We start from the raw sequence: 26,920 nt of genomic DNA, 5'->3' as shown, positions 1-26,920 counted from the left end.
TAATTGTTTATATTCAACAATTAATCACGTGATTGATTCTTGTTTATGAAACGGACATTAAGTAAGTTTTGAAAGTTCAAATTGAATCATTTGTTTATGCAGACCTTGTACATCGTCGTCATGACAACCGAAGACGCTCGTCCTCGTCCATGTCGGACAAGATGTTTGCTGACGAATCGTTTTTACGGATTAGCAGTATTAAGGCTCTGTTTGTTGTCGCACCAACAAGAGCCATTCTTGTTCAACAGAGATGCAGACACAAACACACCTAAGCATACTTGATCAGCAATTTGCGTGTGCACCAGGAAAACGTTCTACAAGCTCAAGCAAAACAAAAAACAAACTACCTACTGCTCGCACACACATACACAAAATGTCCGTGCAAACTCAATTAGGCTAATTTTCCTACTCATTAAACACTTATCTAAATCGGATTAGCTTAATAATTTTAAATTAATCATCAACGCTAATTGATGACATCGATTTAATTAGTTTTAATATGTAGATTTTTTTACTACAAAATGTAAAATAACCATTACATTTGCATACAGATATAATACAAGTTATTTAAAGTCAAAAGGCCAACTTTGTCTACATCATATTACGCAATTAATTCATCAAAATCTCCATTATTTAACAATTAGAAATCGATCAATTCAATTACTAAACAATAGGTATCTTTCAACTACTGATTTCCAATACAATTAAGTCATTATTAAGTAATTAAACACGAACTGTATGTAATTATTAATTCACTTGTTTCATTGATTAAATCGACGGGTTTTATTACATCCAATTACATTCATTAACTGCACAATTTTATTTACTTTGCAATTAAGATGTTCACTCGGCAATGGAAACTTAAATTATGTTTATATAATAATTGAGATTCGAAATTTCATAATTATTTTAGGTTTTTCCTGCAACGAAACACTTTGTAAATTCTGAAATTTTTCAACCCGCTGAGCATAGTTTGGGAAACTCTGATCTAAACAATATGTGTATATAATGAAAATGTACGGGTGAGGTGTACGATCGTTGTCGCTTGTGAAATATTCGTTGGAAAGCTAACGTTTCAGATTCAAGTTGCAATTAGTGAAGGATATATTCGTCAGATGTGTATCAAAATGGAAAATTAAAAGAGAAAGTCCTTGATTTATTGCTTATAAACTGGACACACGCACCACGAACCAAAAAAAAATGAACTAAAAAAAGAATAGGAGAAGAGAGCTCCGTGTCCGAAACGTGATTGTTTTCCCATGTTCCGTAGATTAGGATCGGTGTAGACCAGAAAACCATAAAACATAAAGTTGTTGGATTCTCTGGACGGTTTTCTTTAAAAAAATATTTATATGATTATGTGTTTGTATGCATTTTTTTTATTGTGTGTGTGTGTGTTATCTCGGACGACACTTCCTCCTCCTAGTTTTCGTTTTTATCTGCCGGTCGTAAAGTTAAGTAAGTTACGAGACCGTCGCTTAAGATTTATGTGGTGGATGGGATTGGGGTGGATGGAAGGAAGAAACGTACCTTTCATGCGCTTCTGTACCCTCAAGTTCTCGATGATCGAAGTGAGCCCTTTGCGACGTTTCTCTCCAGCCTCCGCTTTGATGCTGAACTCGTCCATTTTATCCAAAATCCTGATCATCTCTGCCGTACAAAAAAAACCGGAACAACTTCTTCATTCAACACATCCGTCCTTCTTTGGATCACACTCCCACGATTTCCTTGTTTCGTTTCGTTTTTCTTTTTGTTGTAGTTGTTGTAATCAGCGCGTTCCTGGGGGCCAGCAGGTCTTTTCGGATACGCGCGACGTGCGGCCGCCGAGTCTCACTGCTCCGTGTTGCTCCGATTATAGGATAGGGTTAAGACATAGGTTAAAGTTAATGTAATGACCTGGCCCGACCCCGCGGTCTAAAAATGTTCGGTTGAAAATAAACGGACGAACTGAAACGTATAGATCTTGAGCCAAAAATATTTATATGTTTATGTGCACTGTCTCTACATAATATACACACACACTCTCTCCTCTACATACTCACACTACATACAACATTTTTTTTTTAATATCCCTCTTACAAAAAGTCAACGTCGTCCTAATTATTTCATTACATCCGATCAAAAACGGAATTAAAGCAAAGTTCACTTATTCAGTTCAAATCAAAATAAATTTATAGATTAATTAATGCAATTAGCGTACACACTTTACGCTTATACAAACGATTACTTAATGAATCATAATTCCTCCACTAATCGCTACAATTTACAACAAAACTTTCATTAATTAATCACATTGATAAACTGAAAATTAGTTATATAGTTTAGTATTCTATAAAAATAAAATCAAACTATTTTTAATTATTATATCATATGTTTCATTAATTAATCACATTGATAAACTTAAAATTAGTTATATAGTTTAGTAAATCGATCAACTTTTTTACTAATATTTTACAAACTGCAATATTCTACAATTATATTCTAATAAACTGCACAATTTTCTACAATTTTACAATGTAACAATTATAAATTTAATCTAAATTGTTTCATTTTGTTACTTTTCTATAAAATAAAATCAAACTATTTTTAATTATTTCAAAATTGTTATGTTTTTTTAACTATGTTTTTAAACGATTCCTAATGTCTTGTTACGAATGATTTTTTTTTTACTAATTTTCTGTATAATCTGCAATCTGAAGCAACAAAACATTTGTACTTGTTGCATCTATTGGAAATTCAGAAGAGACGTAACTTTTGTCCAAGCATCTCTCCTCACTTGATTATTCAATTTTAGAAACCTCCTCTACCTCAAAGATTGTGATTAAAGGCTGCGAGATAATGAAGCCATAAATTCCGCATTAGACGTTGAACAAAATTAACACTTAGCGTGTGCATATTTATAAATCACCGTTGCGGACAGGTGCAGAAATCGTCGGCATTATTATTTCTCCGCTTCGATGTTGTTGTTTTTTTAAATTTGTTGTTACTGTTGCTGTTATTGTTGTTGTTGTTATTATGATTACGGCGAGTCGAAACGATATCGATTTGTAACGTCGATACTGGGCATGATTAATGATGTGCAGTTTACATTTCGGACGCGATAAATCCGTTCCTCATTCTCTTCGCTTACGTCTTTTACTTTTGCACTGTCCACCTCATTACATCACACACCGCAAATCTTGTTGTTGCTTTTTTTTATTGGTTTTAGTTGGAAATAATAGTTAACTAATATTAGTTGATTTTCGTTTTGAATCGAGAGCGCGTGTACGCGGTTACGAAAGGTTAAACTGAGCCCCCCGTTTCCATGACACCCAGGTACGAGCCGAGCGGTTTCTTATCACAGGTCACCTTATCAGTCGTACACACATGCAAGTATGCATACACATACTTGTATGTGTGTCCCCGATTGTGTCAGAACACAAAGGTTATATTTATAAGCTCGTATATTTGTTGTGTGGAAATATATCTTACCGAGTTATTTTTTCAAAAAAAAAAAAAACTGCACGCTCGAACTCGAACTGTTTGCCTTCCGAATACCATGACTTTTTCCATGACTTCCTCTCCGATTCTTGGAAGCTTATCTTGGACTTCGATAACACTCCCATTCCTTACCCCCGGCAACATGATGTAATAGTGTTTCCGTTCCGAACGGTCGCAAGAAGTCCCGTAAATGTTCCTCATCGCACTGCGAAAATAATTAATTATCGGTTATTGAATTCTCTATCTCTTTCTCTTTCAATTGAAGTAACCGAAGAGGATTGCTTCTTTCCATCTGCAATCTGTTCTGGTAGTTTAGTGGCGGCGGCTGTAGAGGTCCGTTATTGCCGCACTTTTTGCTGACCCTGGACGAGGTGGTTGTGTACGAACAGTAGCAAAAATATGCTGTTAGATCGCAGCATCCACTGGAGCGTTTCCCATTTCGAATATCATTTGTATTTAATTGTTGCGCTCGGTTTCGGACTGGCCGCCTTCGGTATATATATTATAATACATTCACAATTGCCTAGCTGTGTTTTCTGGACACGCAACGTCGCCCATGGAATGCGTACACTTGTTTTAGGACACAGCAATTGTTTAATTCGCCGTCTCTTGTTTTTTTTTTTTTTCGATACCCAATATTACCATGTTAATCCAATTCACTTGACCGAAAACTATAAGAATTATCAAATGAAAACATCAATAAATTACACATTTATCCAAATTGTAATTCATATGTAATGTGTGGAAGGTATTAAGAGCTGTTATTTTATGAGTTCATGTAAAGTAATAATTAAATTGACATGTGTTTATTGGAATTGTATTTTCTGTGTAAGGAAATTAGTTGGTAAGAAGATATTGTCAGGGTAAAGTTATTAAAATATTCGGCATTGTTTGCCAAGAAAGACAGGGCATTGTTATTTAAATTCAGTAGGTGAGTAATCATTGTTATGTATGTATGTATCGACTTCCAAAATATTAATTTGTGAAACATAGCGGCGCGATACGATAAGAATCGGAATATTCACGTATGCGATGATGAATACTTGAGGAATTTAAAAGTGATGCGTGTAAACAGATCGAAGTTGATTGCGGAAAGAAAATGGAAATAGTAATGGAAGCTTTTAATTAGCAGATAAATTTGTTGCGCGTCAATACGATGTAAAAATAGATCGAAGGCGTCGATGTATGATGTTGATGATGGTGCGTCGGGGACATTTTGAATGGACTATTGATAAAGCGAAACTAATCTACGGATATTAAAATGTGAAGAGCTCATCGATATCGTTCGTGTTTGCGTTATTTGATTGATAATGGAGATAAATTGTGGGTAAATAATAGGGGAGAGTCGTAATACGCGGAGAGGAAAAAACGCGTGCGCCAAATTGAGCAGACGGTCAGAGGAAGGTGAAGGGCTGCTCGAGTTCGGCGGCGGGGAGGAATAACGGACAGGGCATCTGCTCGGAGCCTGCTGGATATCGATTCCTAGAGGTGGCCGCGCGATCCTCCCGTCCGCTGTAGATGTGTGTGTACGAATCGTTCGTTGTGTACGCGTTTTGTCCCTTAAGAGCCGCGAAATAAAAGGGAAATTGAGAGGCCGACGTATAATAATAGTAAAATGTGACTGCTCCAACATCTGTTAGTGTGTGTTCCTACAACAATAATCGTGCACAGCTCGGACTTAACAATGGAGAACGGATACCAACGCAGAACCATAATATTCTATATATCTGTTGGGCTCTCATTGTTCTATTTATCCGCATACCTTCTAAACACATCCATACAGAAACCAGAAATAAGGCGGAACAATGCCCTGGGACTGAAGGAAAGTGTTAATAAACAACGACAAGCGGCAGTCGCTGAAGAGGAGCTGAAGATCAGGATGGCAGAGGTGGAGGATCAGAGGCAGCAGCTGCAGAGGGAGCAAAAGAAGTTTTTGAAAATGAAGAGGCTGCAGCAGCAGCAGCAGCAGCCGACGAGCCACATCTCGTTAAGACGGATCTACGTCCTGCCGACAATCCTGCAACATCTGTACGAGAAGCATAGCCTCTGCACACCCGAGGACGTGCACAACGAGGCGAAGCACAGGCTTCCATCGAAGATCGCCTCGAAGACGAGCAAGATGAACGAGCCCCGCGCCGTTATGGTCATTTACATAGCAATTGGATTGTTGCTGACGTCCCTGGGCGCCGCTCTGCTGGACTTCTTCCGCGCCAAGAGCGATCAGAACTCGGCGGACGGCGCGAAAAAGAAGCACATGCTGACCAGGAAGTGCTCGCTGGCCGACCTCACCGTCCTCAGGCATTCCCGGAAAGAGTCCATGAGGAAAGACTCCATCTACGACGGGAACCCCACCAATCAAGTTATCGGTAGGAAGGTGTCCAGGCCACCTTTGCGTTTAGATTAAAGGTAGCGCAAATAAGGTGGTATACGTGTTCTGCTCCCCCTTCTTGTGCAACTCTTCTACAATGTCATCTTCGTCGCTTCCCGCCTCTGCCCGTGTTACCATAAAAAAAAAGCTTCTTTCCTCAAGAAACCAATTCTCTTGTTGCAGGTCGTAGGCAACCAACCCTTCATCGTCGTTGCACTTTCCCCACATTACCCATTATTGATCTCAGCTCGCAATCATCCCAATGCCAATTGTGCGGGGACTCCGACACCAGCGTCAGAGAAACGAGGCATCCGCGGTACAGATTGTTCCTGCGTAGGCATTGATGTTGTTCGCATCTCAAATCTTTAACATATCCCAAAATTTATTTTTTATTTATTTATATACATATATAGAGATTGTCACCGACAAATATATATCTAATATAATCATTGTAACTAACCCATGTGCTTTATTCCATTAACCCAACACCTAAGCTCAACAATCCTACAGTAGACGCGTCTTTAATTTTTACATCCATTGTAGAACTTCTAAAAACAATTTACAAATTATTCACATAGAAAAATACAATGCTTTTACTATTAATAATACCATATTTACAAGAAACTTACCTTTATTGAAGCACAACGACTCAAATTCTTCACCTTCTATGATGACAACCTGTAACTTTGTTGCAATTTTGTTATTAAACACCCAGGCAACTCTACTCACACACTCTTGATTGGTTAAATGAACAAAGCTTAAATAGAACTGTACAAAACATCTAAGTAATCAATAAATATTTAAATCCTAGACAATAATATTTCTAATTAGGATAAGACATTAGGGTATCAGCAATGAATGAAAACCATAAAAAAAGTTCTTATAAAATCTTATTTTCATTAAATCTTCTCTTGTTTGTTCCATCTTTCGAAAAAAATAGCAAAATACAATTTTCAACAATCACTTCGTTTCTCTCTCTTAATATACTTCACATTTCTTTTGCTTCATTTCTTTACATATATATTTTCTTATGTACAAACGAGACGCTGAAATGTCTTTGGAATGACGACATGTGGGTATAACGAGACAAATGTCCGGAGAAAAAAATGTAACTTCAACCAAAAAAAATACAAAGAAATGATACGTTCGTAAGCTGTTGTCTCGTCCGGCAACAAGAGTTTCCAAAAAAAAAAAAATCGTTTACGAACAGACAAAAAGCGAAACAGAAAATATCACAGAAAAATACATTCACATATCGATTTCTCACTTTTCCTATTTCCCTTCGTTCTTCATATTCCGTTCTAAAAATTCTGAAAAATTTGTTGAAAAAAAAAAACATAATGAAACAATGAAAACTATTTCGTTTGAGATCTGCCTTGAGCATGAAAAAAGGTATTTGCATATTCCCATCTGAATAGAATAAATAAAACAATACATGTTCACTAATAATAATTAAATGCAATGACAAAACGTGGAGTGCTTATGAGTCGGCTCTTATTTCGTGTTGGTTTTTATGATTATTGATGGGACTCGTCTTCGGGCACCTTCCAGTTTAGGATTTTACCGGTCTCATAGAGCTCAGAAAGAGCGTCGCCGATCTTGTTCTCCTGCTCCAACTCTTTGTACCTTCGGTATAGCTGCAACGCGGCACGAGCGTCCTCTGTCGAATCGTGCGTCTCCGATTGGATCTTCAAACCTAGGAAATGCCAGGCTAAGAACCTTAAGGAGACCATTCGATGATGCGGCAGATGGAACAAGAAAACAGTGTCCACGACCTGCTCCGGTGGTACAACCAAATTGATCACTCTGTAAATGAATGGTAATGATTAAATAATGAAGCTATTGGAAAAATGATATGACAATCTTCACCTGAAATCATTTTTAAGACCGTGTCCAACGAAAGTCACGCCACTGTCCTGTAAAAACCGGAGCTTAATGTACGTGGATTTCAGAGTGGTCAAGTGTTTCGAGCTGAAGTTTGCATCCAGATCGCCTGGTTTAATCCCCGAGAACTTGGTCAGATAATCGACGACCTGTTCTTGCGTGGAGATGTAGTCGTCGATGAACGGAATGCCTTCGAGTGGACCTTGACCGCGAATGCAGGTAATTCTAGCCACCGACATTTGAGACGGCTTTATCGTCGACATCTTTCCGTCGCTCCTGAGCTCCGCTTCCTCCTGGTTTAAGGTGACGAATTCCGCGTCCATCGCCACCAGATCACCGGGCATCGGCATCTCGTGTTCCGCCAACGGTGTGAAAGTAATTCCAGCGGAACCACCGCCTCTCGCAATGCTGTTTACTTGCGTGAAAATGTCCTTGTTCAGCGATTGGAATATGTTCGTCGAGGCGTTTGTCACCTCATCAGTGGAGTAGTACAGAACGCACGGTGTCTTCCAATCCAAACTGAACCAGGTGGCCTCGTGAGCGGGCACGCAACTTATACTGAAATCGTTGAAAAGGTACCATGCCGGTTCGTTGTTGCCATCCTGCATGTAACTCCCCGGAACTTTGATCAGAGCAACCAAATTCTTTCTCTCCTGCGTCGACGGCTCCGTTATGTAGCAAACAACGCCGGTTAGATTGTACTCCATGCTCTCTCCATCGTCTTCGTTCGGTTCATCAGAGTCCAATTCTAATTTACGTATACTTAAATGATCGTTTTTCAGAATCATACGCAACCTGTGCGGCAGCCAATTGTTACTGCAGTACGGATTGCTACTTGTTGATTGCTGAGGAGCGACATCGAAGCTATGCCTAAATCTGCAACCGGGTCTCGAACAATTATCCCCGTACCTACAAGGTTTCGATGAACTTATAGAAGATGTTGGCGTCGATGATCTCGTAGGAGTAGTATCCAAACCAGTTGTTGCTGCCTAAATAAAAATAATAACGTAATAATCACAGAACGAGATAAGCAAAACGCAATTTACCTTAGCGACAATCTTATCCATTTGGCTTTGCCAAAACAATTTGTGCTGCGGATTGTGCAGTCCTGTATTAATTGCCAACAGTTTCGGTAGAGACTAAACAAAAATGAAAACATACAGTAGTTACAATGATCAAATGGTTTTTACAAGATTGAAATTGAATTTAACATCACTTACTTGAAGTACCCTAGCTTGAGACGTCGGCGTGAATTTAGAGCACTCGTCACACCATGCCGGCGTAACCTGTTCTGGAGTTAAGGACCTTTTAAGGATATCACAAAATGACCACTCGTCTCTTTCAGGTTCGTTAGTGGGATACACCAGATTACAGGCCAACAAAATAGATTCTTTCCTCACCTGTTGAACAAAATAAAAACGCAAGATAAACCAACCAGTAACAAATAGAAGAAGAAAATAGATGCATACTTCATGGTTGCACTTCAAACAGCTATTTATATGCAGCTGCTTCGTTCCTAGCAATTGGCTAATCTCGGTAATCTCCTCGCGCTTCTCGTCTTCCAATTTCGAAAGGTTCACATCTACAATACACATTATACCAAGATCAATTAGAAAATCACGCAAAAGTGATTTCAATTACCTGAAGAACTGAAATTCTTTTTTCTATCACTACCTCCTAATATTGCTGGAAAATCAGTCTCTTTGTACACAAACGGTTTTCTATTAATCTTCCCTTCCTCGCGTTTCTTTTTGATCTCCAAAATTTCCACGTGCATTTGATGTAGTATAAACCTGTTCCAGCTCTACAAGTCGATTATGCGTTTAGTTTAAAATAATGATGATTATGCATGCGAATATGAAACCTGAATTAGAGCGCCCAAGTCGACCTTCATCTTGGCTTCTGGATGTAAATCGCTGAGGATGAGGCCGAGCGCGGAAGCTTCTGGAACGGTGCGGAAGGCACGCAGGAAGTTGCCAGGCTGACAAGGCGTATTCTGGCACGTCGATAGCATGTGAAAGAGGAAGCCGAGCTCGCAGGACAAACAGAACTCCTTTTCGCACAGATGCGACAACAGCGTCGCCCTCAGAGGCTCTGTGTAATACAAAACCTAAAATTATATTCGCGTAACATTCGTTTTGTCGCAACGGTTATTAACGGTCGGCGTACTTGTATCATCGCATTGCAGTATGCGTTCGGGAGCATCGCCTCCAAGCCTGGAAAACCCGACTTGTTGTACTGATCGAACTGAAAGTCTTCGACTCCCAGCTTGTTGTACTTCACTTCGACCTTGCGGTATCTCTTAGGAATGGCAACAAATCCGGCGCTCTCCTCGACGGGTTGCTTGAAGTTCCTGCTCTCCGAATACTGCTTGGACTGCGACCGAACGCCGTTACTCTCCAGATTGTACATCACCTACAAAACAAGGAAATTTAACCATCCGCAATTGCATGCACAAGATCCTGTTCCTATCGATGGGAAGGTGTGTGCGATATCATCAAGTCAACTAGCAAATTAACAACGCAAATAAACTGACATTTATTCTATAACTTGAAGGTGGATAATAAATTAAATTAAAGCGATTCACAATAAAAATATATCAACAGAAAATATCACTCGGAATTTAACGTAAATCGAACAGCAACGTTAACCATACTTGTCAGATTTGACAATTAAATCCATATCAAACATAATAATAATAATCATAATAACACTATAATAATAGATGTGCGAACACAAATTAATAATCATTCTTTTCTTTCGGCAATCCAGTGATGACACGACATATCAGTCTTAATAAAAGTAAACGGAAGGTAAATTATTGTTTAGTCTCACTTGATTGCGCCTCGAGGCCTTCGGGTTTGGTGCGTAGCCGATGGGACCCTGCATCTTCATTGTTCTGAGAATCTCTGGATCTATTGCCGGCGCCCTCCTAAGCAAACGAATCAGTGGACTGTAACGCAAACCACACAGTTAATATTTACCTGTAGGTGTTCGCCATCAAATGAGCGGGCCAATCCGAAGCCAGAACTTCTGTAGATATTAACGGCATCGGGATGACGGACAATGGAGTATCGTAATCGTCGATCCCGAAATTCGGGTACGACGCTACAGTATCTGCATGTTCAGTCATCCTCGAGTAGCTGTTGAATATTACATCTTCGCGCGAGGAGAACAGGTGCATTGAACCGGCGTTATCGCCGAAGCACATAGCCTGATTCGACGAGCTTATATCGAACGCCAAACACATCGTTCCTGATTCAATTACAATTAATAACATGATTAACAATCACGTTGATTAGTAGTATTCAATACCTGGATTTTCCATTTGCAATAACGAGAGTTTAGGATTGGATAAAGCTACAGTATCCACCAGTTGTGCCTGGCCCAAAGCTGTTACAACAGCCAACCTTGAAGACACTGATGGTAAAAATCTCAAATACAAAGGATCAACAACTGTCTGTATTGGACTCACAGCCCTCATCATTCTCAAATCGTAAACCATCAAAAATCTGTCCACAGACAAATTACCACCTTGCCTATAACAACAATAAGAGCATTATTAAACCTAATGTCCAAGAGGATTAAATTCTATAACTGACCTACTACTAAATCCACAAGTAACCAACAAATTGCCTTGAATATCAAAATCACTCAAACTACCACTGTGCGTTTCCAGAGTATGTTCGACCTTCAAACTGTTGGGGTCTCTTAAATCTATCCTTCCCAAAGGATTACCAGCACAAACAAATCTCGAGTGACCTCTTAACATAACGCAACCAGCATCTCCAACGTCAGCCTACAGTGTATATTAATAATCAAGTGTTTAAAGCAGTTTATCAACAAAATTACCCGTTTAGTTTCTTTGCACACAGCCATATTGAAATCAATTAATTTATCTTTATGGCCCCCGAGGAGCAGTCGATGCGGCGATAATTGCAGCATGCATTGCATCTCTGTCATATGAGCAGATGTGTGCGTGAACACTGGAATGCCCCTTCGAATCTGACACCTCAGTGAAGTAGCAGTTAATGCTAAGATTCCCTCATCCATTGTTAATATCTGCCTAATATCTTGATTCTGATGCACTTGAAATGAAGTGTACTTTTGCATATGCCCCGTATAGTAAGAAGTAACATGTCCCTGTAACATATCAATGTATCATAAGAAATTCTTATAAGACAGATTTGATTAGACTCACTCCTTGATTGCCCATCCATAATAGCTCTTCGCTCTGATCAAAGGCCAATGCACATACCCCATACCTGTCGCCTCCATCTGCCATAACGCACTGGGTCTGCACATATTCACTCTCCAGACCAGACATTTCAGACACATCAGGCCCCATTATCTACGCAAAAAAATAAACAAATGTCGCGTTATTTTAACAATCCATTACACATGTTGCTCTTGGTTACCAAGAAAATGCTATGGCAATTGTGTATTTTAGTATGAAAATTGTTAACTATTTATTTATTATTTTACTCTTAAAGAAAAACTTCTTTTTCAACACCAATTGGAAGAAGCCTTTGTTTCTCTCTTCTCTTTTGTTAAATAGTACTTACACCAGTTTGGTCGAAATACATGCTTGCAATAAAAATTTGTACTTTGTTTCCTTTGTTTAATGCGAAATCATAATAAAAACATATTTGAACTAAATTATTATGAAATTATTTTATACAGGTTAGGAAATTATATGAAGTGAAAGTGGTTCTGGGTCAACCATCATCCTTCGATTGCCAACCACATGGAACGAAAGTTACCATTGTTAACCATCCACATTAAAATCATCTTTCTTTCAACATCTTTCAACTTGTTTCTTTTCGTTGTTTTTCATACAGATACATTTACTATGTTAACACTTACAGTAACTGTTTCCAATTGGAACTGCAAGTATCGTATAAACTTGGGTGTAAACCGCAAGTTGATGATCTCTTGTTAAACACACTTATCTGCATTTATTTATTAATGTTTGTAATTAATGAGACATTACACGAAACGTTCCACAAACCGATACCATAACAGCTAATAACAAATTGTACAGGTTGAAGTCATCAATTAAGATGATAGAGTTTTTGCATTGCTTCAGTGTATATTTGGTTGCCTGCATGATCTAAAATATCTATAATTTAAAAATAACTTTTACTGTTTAAATGAATCAATAAATCTTTACATAAAACACACAAAGACTGCTCTATAAAATTATTAACGTATGCATTTAACTAGAATTTAATGAAAAAACTTTTATAAAGTTAATATAGCAAAACTAGCATGATTTAATAACAAGAACTTCGGAAGTTCCTTTAGAAATATGATGTATACTAATTAAGTCCTTTTATTGCACATGTATCTACTTCACTATACGAAACTCACTTAAAAGCTGCACAAGCTAACTTTAGAATATTATACGTTCGTGGTTGAAGCATTTAAGTTAATCATTAATCCCACATGTTTCAATGCAATTATTGTTAGGTATAGGATATAAAGTCTGTGGAAAGGTATAGGAATGAGTCGATAAGTTAAAGATTAAAGTAGTAGGCGGAAAATAGAAAACAAAACAAAAAGAAAACACAAGCTTGCGTTAATTATGTTTAATATGCAAATTGCGCATGTTTCACAAAATGAAAAACACGAAAGACTATATTAATCATAATAAATTACAAATAGAAACGAAAATAAAACACGATAATTATATATAAAATAAAAAGAATACCTAACATTTAATGGACATTAACTAATAACATCCTAATTAATACAACAACAATAATAATAATAATAATTAAAAAAAAAATACAATTATATTGTAATTATTACACCATAAATATTATGATAATGATGATAAAACTGCTAAAATCTACTGGCAGTATATGATAATAGTTGAAATCGTGAGATTACCGCGCGATCCGCACACTTGTTTGTATTTTGGAACTCGTTCCGCCATACGCAGATCACACGAACAAACGTACATTCCATTAGTATTTTTCATTATTTTTTTTTTCAAAAAAAAAAAATTTTGTTTGTTTTAGTTTGCATTTTGCCTCGTGAAAATCGCGAAAATTAACACACACACACATACACACACACAATACCAGAAGAGGAGTGTAATGTAGATATTGTATCCAAATTAAAATGTAAACCAGGTAAATCGAAATAAAACCGCCGCTTTTCCATTTCCACGACTCGCATTCAAAAACATATATCACAAAAAATCACATCATTAAGAACTAAACTTAGTAAATAGTAGTTTCTGTTTAAGTAACAAAGAATTTGCTCACTTACAATATTCATATTTTATATATCTTTATTATATGTGTATATATTTTACCCAGTGTCGGAAATCAAGTTGAAAAAAAAAAACATTTAATGAAACTGAAATAAGATCTATCAGAAAACACGCGTATTTCTCACCTCCGTTAATGTAAATATAGAATATATATATAGATTAAATTTTTGCTTTCTTTCTTTGTTTTTTTGGAGAAACAGAACAGAAGATTGACACCATTAATTTTTGTTACTCGTGTGCGAGAGTGTAATTCTATTTTAATTATTTTTTTTTGTTTTTTACCACAGATTCATACCACAGTTAGTTATAGTTTATGTAACACAGACTTATTTTTATTTCTTATCCACACCGTTTTCTTTCTATTTTTTTTTGTTTGTTTGTTTGTTTTTTTTTTTGTTGATGCAGCACTCCAATTTAGTAGAGAAGAAAACGAAACGAAGGGCACGAAAGAATAAATGAAACGTTCAATCCTTTTCTTTTTCCAACAGTTTGTTTTTTTTTTTCAAAAAATATGTTTGCTTTGTTTTCAAGTTTTGTTTGTTTCGTTTTGTAATTCTTGTACATCCCAATCAAAGCTCAAGTGCTCAAGCTGCACGTTCTTAGTGTAATTTTTTTATCCATCGATTAGACACTGATATGAGTTTAAAACAAATCGAAAATATATGTATAGATGTATGTATAAAGCACCATTTTTACGAGACTCGGGTCATGTTAAACATCTAATTCGCGCCACAGAAACACACGTTTGATTTTGTTGTTGGTGAAAATTCTTTGCTCCCGAAACGATTTTGCGAGTAGAGATATTGAAATATAACACACACACAGGCAACAAAACAGTGTTTTTTTTTAGATTCGAACGAAACAAAGAATCCTGATTTTTCTTTTTAGAGGGGAAGAACACAAATAGAAAATTAACATCCATGTCCAATTTGTTGTTGTTGTTTGTTATCGTTTTCTCTTTTGTTGTTGATTATTTTTTTGTGTTGCTGTTGTCCTCGGATGAGCTGAGAGCACTTCGGACGATTTCAACTAGGTCCAGTCCATGAAGTAGAAATTTATACTTAACATTAGAAGTTTGCCGGCCAGGCAGAAGTCGGACACGGCTTTAGACAATGTGAATGCCATTTCGGTGGTTGTGACCAGGTGCTGCAGAAATGTCAGTCCCATCCATTCTCTTTGATCATGTGAGCTAACTCTATGATGAACTTTCCCTCCTTGTATTTCTGGCTGGACTCGAACGCGTGTTCCTGCAAAAAAGAAAAAATGAAATAAAGAAAAGACATTTTATTTGTTGCCTCAGGAGTCAGGTGGAACTTTATGATATGTCCGCGCACAACCAGTCTAGACGACGTTTTCCGCGGGAGGACAATGCCATCGTCGACAATTTAATTGGACTGCGAAGCGAAATGAATACGCACATCTCTCTTTCTCCCTTCAGTCAGCAAACAAGGGTTGGATAATGAAGCCCACATTTATTAGTAAGATTCTCCAACATACTTAAAACATGAATAATATCTATATAAAAAAAAAGCTTGATTTGCAACATTGTTGGTGCTATTAATAAAAAATGTAGGCGAAGAGTTAAAGGCAATCAATATTATCAGTTCGAACTTTACAATGGAATTAAATTGACTAAGTAGCGCAATTAATTTAGAACGGACAATAATATCCAATATCCAACGACTGATTGTCCAATTAATATTAGGGATGAAATTTCCTGGAAATGTACGTGACGTGATCAGTTTGCTAAATATAAATGGTATTATACCAAATATTGAAGTAGTAATTTCACTATTTAAATATTAATATTTCGTGAAGCTGAAAAAATCATTGATAATATTTACACATTGACTAGACATTGACATTTAACATCTAAACTCTAGACAAGATGTTAATAGCTTCAGCAATTTATAATCAGAGTTGAGCAAATGATAAAGGGATGAAATTTCCTGGAAATGAACGTGACGTGATCAGTTTGCTAAATATAAACGGTAATATACCAAATATTTAAATATTATAGAAATGTTAATATTTCATGATGATGAAAAAATCATTGATGATATTTACACAATGACTAGACATTGACATTTAACATCTAAACTCTAGACAAGATGTTAATAGCTTCAGCAATTTATAATCAGAGTTGAGCAAATGATAAATGTAGTTAGGAGGATGCGGACAATACAAACACTTATGTAAACATGACAAGGTGTTGACAACATTGTTGAATAATAAACGCAGTTTGCCTACTACAGTCGAAGCAATGGAAATCCTTCTATTGGTTTTTCCGTCATCATTAAAATGCAGATTTCGTTAATTCCAACTGCACATTAATTATCGTTATCGGAGACAAAAGCTGCTTTAATGATGAGGGAGCGGTAGGGTTGAAGAGGGTTGTAGGGATTCCGGTCCGCCGGTGCCGGCAATTACATAATTGCTCGGACGAATCAATTCGGTTCTGCGAAACTTACGTATTTCCAGCCGAGGGTGGTTTTGCAGCACTCGCAGTAGATGTCGGCGACGGCGTGGAGTCCGGTCAACAGGACGCGCTCCTCGGCCGGTCCGCAGCCCACGTTAACCCTGAGGATCAGATCCGAAGAAGAAATAAAATAATGAAACAATGGGGGGAAAAGGAATAACGATTGCGAATCGATGGGACGTAGATAAATGCGGATCGATGGTCCGTGATACTCACACAGAATTGAAGAGATACGCTCGACCCTGGCTGCCTTGGAATGACTGGAAATTGAGATGGAAAAAAAAATATAGCAATAAAAGAGAAGATACAAAACGGGGAACGACAGAGTAAGCACAGAGGCGTTTGTTGTTGAGCGTCGTCTGCATGTTTAACAGTTTTCGGGATCGATTGATCCGGGCCAAAGTGGAGTGGCTTTTCGGGTAGCAACAGCCCCATCTGGATTAATTGCGAAACGTGACCGTTATCACCTATTAAACACCTATGTGTGTGTACAGCAACGCGGTTGATTCATCGCTGTTTACTTTGTCTAATATTAAAGCATTTCGCGTTCAGATACACACATCGTATAACTGTTATCCCGTCAAATTTCGCTCGAACGGGCAGAGCAACATAAATATTACAGCTTTTTGATAACGTTCCGAAGCGTCAATGGTTTACTTGAAGTTGATGGATATGGAAACAATTGATGGATGATGTTACCTTTGAGATAAGCTCGTCGTGGTTGGCTAGGTGTGCCCGGCAGTGGATGCACGAGTAGGTGCGATGGCATTGTGGAAGATAGGCCTGGAACGTCTTCACCATGGTGATGGCTGCGACGGCAGGCCATGCGTGCTCGTCACACCTGCAACAACGGATAAAACAAACAAACTCATCAATTAGACCACTCAGCAAAACGAACGCATCGCGCGGAAATATACATTAGCTACAACAAACATTCTACTGTATGTGTATCGGCTCTCACTTTTCATCCAATTAAAACTTTTAATTGAAACAAACAAACCTGAGTTTTTAATTTCCTATTGGATTTCGACAATCGATACAAAACATACATGACATTTATGTTTCAAAAACAAATTTACTCATAAATACTGGACATTGTTACATCAAAATCCCGACAAACCAATAGTATCAAATTCCCGACAATATCTTTTTGCAATAAGAAATATTCTGAATTAAAACTAATTGTATTGTTAAGGTTTATTATAAATAAGTCTATATCAAAACAAAGAGAAGATATTGTCGTGATTTTGATATTGTCAGGATTATAGTGGTCGGGATTTCAATAGGCGGGATTTACAAACGTTTCATCCTCGTCGCAACTCTGAAGACAAAAATATGCTCATTACATAACGAAACGAAAATATTTACGCTCCGACCGTCAAGTGTTACAACAATGACTCGTCTCAGAGTCGTTCAAGCTTTATTCAATTACCGACGATCTCGAGTGTCCTTACGAACGCTTATTTTTATTCAATCCTAATCGCAGCCAAAGATCGCAACGTTCGAATTCACAATTGAACTATATATATATTACAAGAACTTAACGCAGATTTCAGACGTTCGTCAAATCACTTCTTTTTTTTTAATTATTTATATACAATTTTTACACTATTTATTATTCTTTTCCCTCAACTTCGGTTCTTTTGATACGCTCCTTGGAACCGGTATTTTGAGCAGGCTTGTTGGTTTTCCATGTTCTATGTCTTCATTCCGCGATCCCACATCCAACACATCATTTTTATTTTGAACTTCTTTATGTCGTTTTTCATTCTTATTTCCTTTGGAAACATGTTGTACTGTACAACGCTCTGTACCAGCAAACTCCTGTTCTTTATGTTAGTTGTATTTCGTTCCATTCTTATATTTCTTCTAGTTCTTGTATTATGATCATGTGTGTCGCAGCCGAAAGACAGGCCTATCCGGGTCTTAATTGTTGTTTTTACAATTTTGTGTATAAGTATTTTCCAAATGAAACCAGCAAATCACAACAAATTCATTGTTTCAAAGAAAAAAGAAAAACACATTACAAATTCATCCGATCGCAATTGGTGCATTCAACAATAAACATTGCGCATATTCATTTCCCGTTGCAATTGATTTCATTAATTATACATGAAATAAATTGATTCATTCTTAATGTGAAACCCGTATTCATCATCATCACGCACTTAAACCATATAATTCTTGAATACAAGAATCGTAATGATTCCAATAAACAAAAAATCCAATAAAGATTACACTCAAGTAAACTGTAATTATTTCCAATGTAAATTATGGCAATTGAACACTTTACACGTTATAATAGCTTTGAAAACAGTACTTTGCATTGACGTACAAACGACACACGTTGTGTTTTTCTTCTTCTGTTTTTTTTTTCGCAGTCGATTCGATTATCAATAACATTTTTTTTTTATTTATAGCCTGTAGATACGTAAATGGAAAATTGAGTGGAAATGAACGTTGTAAGCAGTTCCGATCGATCTGGTTTAAAGGTGAATTGAAACTCATTATTATATACAGTGGAACATCGTTTAACGAGTTTAATCCGTACCAAAATTTCCAAATTTTTACTCGTGAAACATATTCAAAAATATGTTTACAAATGATGTAGCAATCCGGGACTACTCTTCTCATCGTCACTCGTTATGCGAGTCATTTTTCTTACAATTCATTTTGCTCGTTAAGCGAAATGCTCATACACTTATTTTGTATGCAGGAAGAATACAGTCCTATTAATAAATGGATCGCGTTTGCCGGAGAGGAGAGATTGATAGAACAAATGTGTCGCGTTCGGATGAATTGATGTTTGCCTTAAGTGATCGATGTGTATCGTTTTACAGACGTAATAGAATCAAAGTGTTTGTTTGCTGTCGTCTACCCAATATTCCGATCCGTAAATATGATGGCAAAAAAAACCTAATAATATTTTAATTGCATACAGTTTTTTTTTCCTTCTCTTCATTCAATTCGAGCTGAACGAGCTTAAGACTTGTTCGTCTTATTTGGTAGCCATATATAACTTTGCAGATTTTATTTGCAGAGCATTAAGTACTCGAGACGGCGGAGTGATTCACTTGGCCGAAGAGTTCTTTGTATTTTCGTTTCGAGCGATCGACAATTCCGCGAGCGTAAAAATGTTATATTAATGCAATATTTATGAGCCGAAGCTGAAAACTCGTGTATGCATACAGCATATAAATTTGTATTGATACCCTTATAAGATTTGCTTCCAAGCAATAGCACAGATGTACGCATTTACATAATAATAATTGCGATTATCTTCATCGAACGAGCGTCGCTTTCTAACAGTTTAAAAGCGAGATGATGTAAATCTCTTGTACAATTCTCTCTTGCTCAACCATCGCTTTTAGATGATTTGGTAATAACGAAATGAATTATTGCCAGAGGAGAAACTCTCGCTTTTTGCACGAAAATCCTGATTACACTTAATAATTTCTTCGTTTTTTTTTCCTTAACCAATCCACTTGTGTATCCTCACGGAACTGTTTACGACGTGCTATGTAAAACTCTCCAATTTATTTATAACTCGGAAACAGAAACGTTGAACGCACTTCGGCTTCGAAAATGCTGCAACGTTTACGCTTTCCGAAATTTCCTGAGCCACCGGGATGATGAATATTAGATTGTATTCAATTGCGCAACAGCTCTTCTCTACGTGTACAAACGTTATTCGAGGAGTGCACAGTTTCTAGGTACGCGGCGATAAATTAGATCTGCATTTATTTGCACGCCCAAGCGAATCGAGTAATTTAGCCCTCTGGATACGAGCAATTCCTGGATGTCGCGCGCGGCATGCTGAAATTGCAATTTTTTGTTTTGTTTGTTTCTTCGTATTTATGTTTCCAGGCAGTCCTCAGGCACTTTTCAATTAATTACAATATATATATATATTAGAATACTTTCTACACTATTGCGCTCAATAAGTTTTCAACTTTCATATGCATACGTTTTTTTTTTACAAAACAACATTTGTTAGCTTAACTTCATAGCAAAGTAAACAAGTTTTATACTATAGAATTTCCTTTAAACTTCATATTTACATTTGTTCATCAAAACTTCAAATTCCGAAGAAATAAGCTTAAAAAAATCCTAATTGTATTGACTTCAATATATGTACACTCGGTCCCCTTTTTATGCGGTTTTGAAGTTATGCGGTTTTTATTTTAAGAAGCATTTTTTTTTAAATAACTATTTTAGGTCATTTTGACACGTTTTGACAAAAATTGGCAAACCATTTCATCGAAAAAGATGATAATTCTGAACGAGCATTCAAGTTTCAACGCGAGTTTCAGAATTGCATTTCTGGATATCAGGAATTGTACAAAAAAATAGCAAAGCCATCGAAACATTTAATCACTGATTATATTGTCAAAGGGGAAAAAATGAACATGCGAAGTTAAGACTAATTTTACGTGTGAAGAATCATTATCTTCAGGACATAGATCTCATATGCTGACTATCTCTTCTAGTGATGAAAGTGATTAAGAACCAGTTCGCAAATTATGCTGAACACTCTCATATAACTCATATAATTCTAAAGAAAAAAAATGTGAAGAAAGATTAACTTTCATAAAAAATTTCTGCATTTTTTTTTTGTAAAATTTTTCTGTATAAATTTAGAAGGAATATGTTAAGATTATATTTTTCTGAAATTTAATAAACTTGTCTATGATTGTTAACGTTTTTATAAAATTATGAATAAACATTTTAGAAAGAATATAGTAAGACTAATCATTTTTCTGAAATTTAATAAACCCTTTTTATGCGATTTTCGGTATATTGTAACTCATTGATTTAGTTTTATGCGGTTTTGAAAAATTATGGAACGTATGCTTTAAATTTATACGTGTGTATAGTCTTTTTTCGTGCGATTTATTTTTATGCGTTTTCCTGTGGAACTTATCTACCGCATAAAAAGAGAACAAAGTGTATATACTGCATGAAACACAATTCTTTTCATACAGAATTTCTACATTTCATCCGACAAGTGGCTAATTATATTTTTATAACACAATAGAATTACGAGCGCTCCGAAAATTCGACGAAGCGAATAAATTCCATTATTATTGCTTTCAGACGAACATAAATTTGCAGTTTACAAAATAAAAATGAACAAAAATACAAACACTGATTTAAATTTAATTAACTCGTTTCTCCGAAACGCATGTCATTAAATCCGTCTATTGATTCGACAATGAAGGAGAAATGTATAATAATAATAATAATTAAAGTAACTGGAATGAAAAAGTGACATCTTTTGATGTTTTTTGTCAAAAAAAATTCTCTAACGTACTGATGTTGATAAGGGTCAGCCTTCAGAAATTCTAATATATAATTTAAGTGCGCGCTTCGGGGAGAGAAATACAGAAAGAAAAAAGCGTAGACATCTTCTTGCGACTTTAATAAAGCTACTTCCTGCGAATTTGGGTAAGGGTTTGAAGGACTTGTATAAAAAAACAAACAAACCAACATTTGAATAAACAATGCTTTAAGATTGAATTATTTTAGTACTCGATCTCAAAAATTTGAATAAGAAATGTGTATGGATATAATTTGTTATGAATAATGTACAGTTATGATTATGTAGGATTGAAGAAGTTATAAAACAACATTTGTTAGCATAACTTCATAGCAAAGTAAACAAGTTTTATACTATAGAATTTCATTTAAACTTCATATTTACATTTGTTCATCAAAACTTCAAATTGTTCAATTTCAATGTGATCTATCTGAAGTAGTTTCGAAGAAATAAGCTAAAAAAAAATCCTAATTGTATTGACTTCAATATATGTATATACTGCATGAAACACAATTCTTTTCATACAGAATTTGTACATTTCATCCGACAAGTGGCTAATTATATTTTTATAACACAATAGAATTACGAGCGCTCCGAAAATTCAATCAATCTCAAAATTTGAATAAGAAATGTGTATGGATAGAATTTGTTATGAATAATGTACAGTTATGATTATGTAGGATCGAAGAAGTTACAAAACAACATTTGTTAGCATAACTTCATAGCAAAGTAAACAAGTTTTATACTATAGAATTTCATTTAAACTTCATATTTACATTTGTTCATCAAAACTTCAAATTTTTCAATTTCCATGTGATCTATCTGAAGTAGTTTCGAAGAAATAAGCTTAAAAAGAATCCTAATTGTATTGACTTCAATATATGTATATACAGCATTTCTACATTTCATCCGACAAGTGGCTAATTATATTTTTATAACACAATAGAATTACGAGCGCTCCGAAAATTCGACGAAGCGAATAAATTCCATTATTATTGCTTTCAGACAAACATAAATTTGCAGTTTACAAAATAGAAATGAACAAAAATACAAACACTGATTTAAATTTAATTAACTCGTTTCTCCGAAACGCAGGTCATTAAATCCGTCTATTGATTCGACAATGAAGGAGAAATGTATAATAATAATAATTAAAGTAACTGGAATGAAAAAGTGACATCTTTTGATGTTTTTTGTCATTTTTTTTTCTCTAACGTACTGATGTTGATAAGGGTCAGCCTTCATAAATTCTAATATATAATTTAAGTGCGCGCTTCGGGGAGAGAAATACAAGAAAAAAAAAGCGTAGACATCTTCTTGCGACGTTAATAAAGCTTCTTTCTGCGAAATTGGGTAAGGGTTTGAAGGACTTGTATAAAAAAGCAAACAAACCAACATTTGAATAAACAATGCTTTAAGATTGAATTATTTTAGTACTCGATCTCAAAAATTTGAATAAGAAATGTGTATGGATAGAATTTGTTATGAATAATGTACAGTTATGATTATGTAGGATTGAAGAAGTTATAAAACAACATTTGATAGCATAACTTCATAGCAAAGTAAACAAGTTTTATACTATAGAATTTCCCTTAAACTTCATATTTACATTTGTTCATCAAAACTTCAATTTTTTCAATTTCAATGTGATCTATCTGAAATAGTTTCGAAGAAATAAGCTTAAAAAAATCCTAATTGTATTGACTTCAATATATGTATATACTGCATGAAACACAATTCTTTTCATACAGAATTTCTACATTTCATCCGACAAGTGGCTAATTATATTTTTATAACACAATAGAATTACGAGCGCTCCGAAAATTCAATCAATCTCAAAATTTGAATAATAAATATGTATGGATAGAATTTGTTATGAATAATGTACAGTTATGATTATGTAGGATTGAAGAAGTTATAAAACAACATTTGTTAGCATAACTTCATAGCAAAGTAAACAAGTTTTATACTATAGAATTTCCCTTAAACTTCATATTTACATTTGTTCATTAAAACTTCAAATTCCATAGTTTAAATTGTTCAATTTCAATGTGATCTATCTGAAATAGTTTCGAAGAAATAAGCTTAAAAAAATCCTAATTGTATTGACTTCAATATATGTATATACTGCACGAAACACAATTCTTTTCATACAGAATTTCTACATTTCATCCGACAAGTGGCTAATTATATTTTTATAACACAATAGAATTACGAGCGCTCCGAAAATTCGACGAAGCGAATAAATTCCATTATTATTGCTTTCAGACGAACATAAATTTGCAGTTTACAAAATAAAAATGAACAAAAATACAAACACTGATTTAAATTTAATTAACTCGTTTCTCCAAAACGCATGTCATTAAGTCGTCCGTCTATTGATTCGACAATGAAGGAGAAATGTATATTAATAATAATGAAGGGAGTAACGAAAATAACTGGAATGAAAAAGTGACATCTTTTGATGTTTTATCAATTTTTTTCTCTAACGTACTGATGTTGATAAGGGTCAGCCTTCAGAAATTCTAATATATAATTTAAGTGCGCGCTTCGGGGAGAGAAATACAGAAAAAAAAAGCGTAGACATCTTCTTGCGACTTTCTGCGAAATTGGGTAAGGGTTTGAAGGACTTGTATAAAAAAACAAACAAACCAACATTTGAATAAACAATGCTTTAAGATTGAATTATTTTAGTACTCGATCTCAAAAATTTGAATAATAAATGTGTATGGATAGAATTTGTTATGAATAATGTACAGTTATGATTATGTATGATTGAAGGAGTTAAGTGCAAAAGTAATGTTTATCGGATTTATGTTAAGTGCAAATGTAATGCACCCACATATTAGATTGGGTCACTTAACACGTCCTGGAGACTAATTTAATAATGAAGCAAAATGAAAAAGAAATGCACGTAAACTGCGCTCACTGGGTTATGGAATGTTTCCGAATCGATACGGCTCTCTCTATATATACACACACATCCAGAGTGTCGTGCGTAATAAAATAACTATATATTTCAATAAGGCTTAGGAAGAAGGAAAAAAAACAACAAAACAGCAAGAAGTAAATGAGACTGGTGGACGTGTTGTTGTCGAGTGAAAGAAGGAAGGAGAGAAATTCATTACTTTGGTTGTAGCGGAGGAGGCGGCGGCTTCAGCAGCAGCAGCAACAACAACAACAATAAAAATACACGACCGAGCGTAATTCCATTCCAACGGTGTTGTCTATTTATAATTTAGCAAATTAGACCGTTCTCAAGGATTTTCCTTGAATGCGAAATTGGCTTACGCTAAGGAGCGTGTATTAATAAATCATGGGATTGATATGTACGGTGATAATGGCGGAAAATGTGACCTATTTGCGTGGACTGCACCGCCTGCAATTGACCCAATTTCCAGTGCCACCCTATTTTTTTTTCCTACAACCCCCCCAAACCTAAATTGCATGCTCCGCGCAACCACGGATAACAAATAGGACTAGGCGGCAGGAAGAAGCAGGATTTTGGCATTAGATTCTCTCCATTCCATTGTTGATCTCGACTCGCTCAAGGCGTCGCAACTCACAGCCTTGGATGAGGAGCAAAAGCAGATCGTGCAGACAACAAACAACACGACGACGACACAGCTGTTGTTCCTTCGCAAAAGATCACACGATTTCCATTTAGTTCGTAACGCATTAACGGAGGAAATTGTGACTGCACAACCGCAAATTAGGATGATTGCTTCAATGATAGATTCCACTGACTAACCAGATTTTCCCCAAACGCATCATCATCATCTCATGGTTTTACTCTCATTTACCTAGAAACTCTCAATTCGAAGACAAATCTAATTATTTCGATTAGGATGATTTCCAGAATTCATTACTAACTAGATTTTCCCAAAAATCATCTACCTGGAAACACTCAAGAAGCAATTACAAAAGCACACAAACAAAAAAAAACCAACTGCTTTAAACTCAATAAACACATCGTCGTTGTTCATTGTTATCGATTTGCCTAAAGTTCAAGGTTAAGCAACCATTCTACTACGTAACGATTGTTAGGAAATAGGATGATTGGAAAAGTTTTAATCAACAAGCGCGATGCTAAGCTCTCAGTTAATTAAATCACACAATTATTATATAAATAAAGAAAAATCTATACTTGCATTTCGTTTATATGTTTTATAAATATTTTTGTGTTATGCACGCCTGAAAAATATTTGTGTATGTCTGTCAGGTCCCTGGTATAATATGAAGCTAAAAATAAAAGAAAAACAAGAAATAGAATCACGAAAATCAGTAACGCAATTTTAAGAATATATTAAGAAAAAAATGCAATTAGTAAACTAATCTGTTTTAAATTACAAATATTATTTACTATAAAATAAATAAATACAGTGGTAGATACGTTCCACAGGAAGACGCATAAAAATAAATCGCACAAAAATGGACTAGACACACGTATAAAAATAAAGAATACGTTTCATAATTTTTTAAAACCGCATAAAACTAAATCAATGAGTTACAATATACCGAAAATCGCATCAAAAAGGGTTTATTAAATTTCAGAACAATAATTAGTCTTACTATATTCTTTCTGAAATGTTTATTCATAATTTTATGAAAACGTTAACAATCATAGACAAGTTTATTAAATTTCAGAAAAATATAATCTTAACATATTCTTTTTAAATTTATACGGAAAAATTTTACAAAAAGAAATACAGAAAATTTTTATGAAAGTTAATCTTTCTTCACATTTTTTTCTTTAGAATTATATGAGTTATATGAGAGTGTTCGGCATAATTTGTGAACTGGTTCGAAATGACTTTCATCACTAGAAGGGATAGTCACCATATCAGATCTATGTCCTGAAGATAATGATTCTTCACAAGTAAAATTAGTTTCAACTTCGCATGTTGATTTTTTCCCTTTGATTTAAACTTTGAGATGGATTTGCTATTTTTTTGGACAATTCCTGATATCCAGAAATGCAATTCTGAAGCTCGCGTTGAAACTTGAATGCTCGTTCAGAATTATCATCTTTTTCGATGAAATGGTTTGCCAATTTGTTTCAAAACGTGTCAAAATGACCTAAAATAGTTGTTAAAAAAAATGCTT

The 26,920-nt window shown here is 35.4% G+C and overlaps 3 protein-coding genes across 5 annotated transcripts; 1 reads left to right on the top strand and 2 right to left on the bottom strand.

Moving 5' to 3' along the window:
- The first annotated feature begins 4,853 nt into the window (after positions 1-4,853).
- LOC108558558 lies at positions 4,854-6,265 on the top strand. 2 transcript variants are annotated; one of them, XM_017915518.1, is made up of 2 exons: positions 4,854-5,846; positions 6,032-6,265. In XM_017915518.1, exons 1-2 carry the CDS (start codon positions 5,165-5,167, stop codon positions 6,190-6,192), a joined length of 843 nt encoding a protein of 280 aa, XP_017771007.1. In that variant the 5' UTR covers positions 4,854-5,164; the 3' UTR covers positions 6,193-6,265. The 2 variants fall into 2 exon arrangements, with proteins under 2 accessions (XP_017771007.1, XP_017771008.1); XM_017915519.1 differs by having other exon boundaries at positions 4,860-5,886; positions 6,032-6,115.
- Positions 6,266-6,722: 457 nt separating this feature from the next.
- On the bottom strand, positions 6,723-12,774 carry LOC108558559 (PAB-dependent poly(A)-specific ribonuclease subunit PAN2). Of its 2 annotated transcripts, none has more exons than XM_017915521.1 (15): positions 12,599-12,774; positions 11,934-12,083; positions 11,585-11,875; positions 11,335-11,531; positions 11,048-11,271; positions 10,717-10,987; positions 10,568-10,664; positions 9,902-10,147; positions 9,597-9,842; positions 9,374-9,536; positions 9,202-9,314; positions 8,953-9,132; positions 8,779-8,871; positions 7,718-8,721; positions 6,723-7,654 (listed from the first exon to the last, which is right to left on the bottom strand). In XM_017915521.1, the coding sequence occupies exons 2-15, from the start codon at positions 12,078-12,080 to the stop codon at positions 7,366-7,368; spliced, it is 3,561 nt and encodes a 1,186-aa protein (XP_017771010.1). In that variant the 5' UTR covers positions 12,081-12,083; positions 12,599-12,774; the 3' UTR covers positions 6,723-7,365. The 2 variants fall into 2 exon arrangements, with proteins under 2 accessions (XP_017771010.1, XP_017771009.1); XM_017915520.1 differs by lacking the exon at positions 12,599-12,774 and adding an exon at positions 12,298-12,453.
- Positions 12,775-13,731: 957 nt separating this feature from the next.
- On the bottom strand, positions 13,732-26,059 carry LOC108558560 (protein yippee-like 2). Its single transcript, XM_017915523.1, has 5 exons — positions 25,966-26,059; positions 17,194-17,335; positions 16,711-16,754; positions 16,487-16,595; positions 13,732-15,262 (listed from the first exon to the last, which is right to left on the bottom strand). Coding segments are annotated over exons 1-5 (387 nt in total). The 5' UTR covers positions 25,968-26,059; the 3' UTR covers positions 13,732-15,172.
- Between the last annotated feature and the right edge of the window lie 861 nt (positions 26,060-26,920).

Source organism: Nicrophorus vespilloides, unplaced genomic scaffold, assembly GCF_001412225.1.
Source record: "Nicrophorus vespilloides isolate i.1.1-1 unplaced genomic scaffold, Nicve_v1.0, whole genome shotgun sequence".
Taxonomy (NCBI): Eukaryota; Metazoa; Arthropoda; class Insecta; order Coleoptera; family Silphidae; genus Nicrophorus; species Nicrophorus vespilloides.
This window is presented reverse-complemented; position numbering and strand designations above follow the sequence as displayed.

Excerpts from the sequence above, each read along its gene's own strand:
- LOC108558558 (XM_017915518.1), top strand. The coding sequence starts at position 5,165 with ATGGAGAACGGATACCAACGCAGAACCATAATATTCTATATATCTGTT. Across the intron at positions 5,847-6,031 it reads CCCCACCAATCAAGTTATCG|GTCGTAGGCAACCAACCCTT; the intron begins GTAGGAAGGTGT and ends CTCTTGTTGCAG.
- LOC108558559 (XM_017915520.1), bottom strand. The coding sequence starts at position 12,318 with ATGTATTTCGACCAAACTGGT. Across the intron at positions 12,084-12,297 it reads TGTATTTCGACCAAACTGGT|ATAATGGGGCCTGATGTGTC; the intron begins GTAAGTACTATT and ends TTTTTTGCGTAG. Across the intron at positions 9,133-9,201 it reads GTTTGAAGTGCAACCATGAA|GTGAGGAAAGAATCTATTTT; the intron begins GTATGCATCTAT and ends TTTGTTCAACAG.
- LOC108558560 (XM_017915523.1), bottom strand. Across the intron at positions 16,755-17,193 it reads ACGACGAGCTTATCTCAAAG|TCATTCCAAGGCAGCCAGGG; the intron begins GTAACATCATCC and ends CTCAATTTCCAG. Across the intron at positions 16,596-16,710 it reads GCGTATCTCTTCAATTCTGT|GGTTAACGTGGGCTGCGGAC; the intron begins GTGAGTATCACG and ends TCTGATCCTCAG.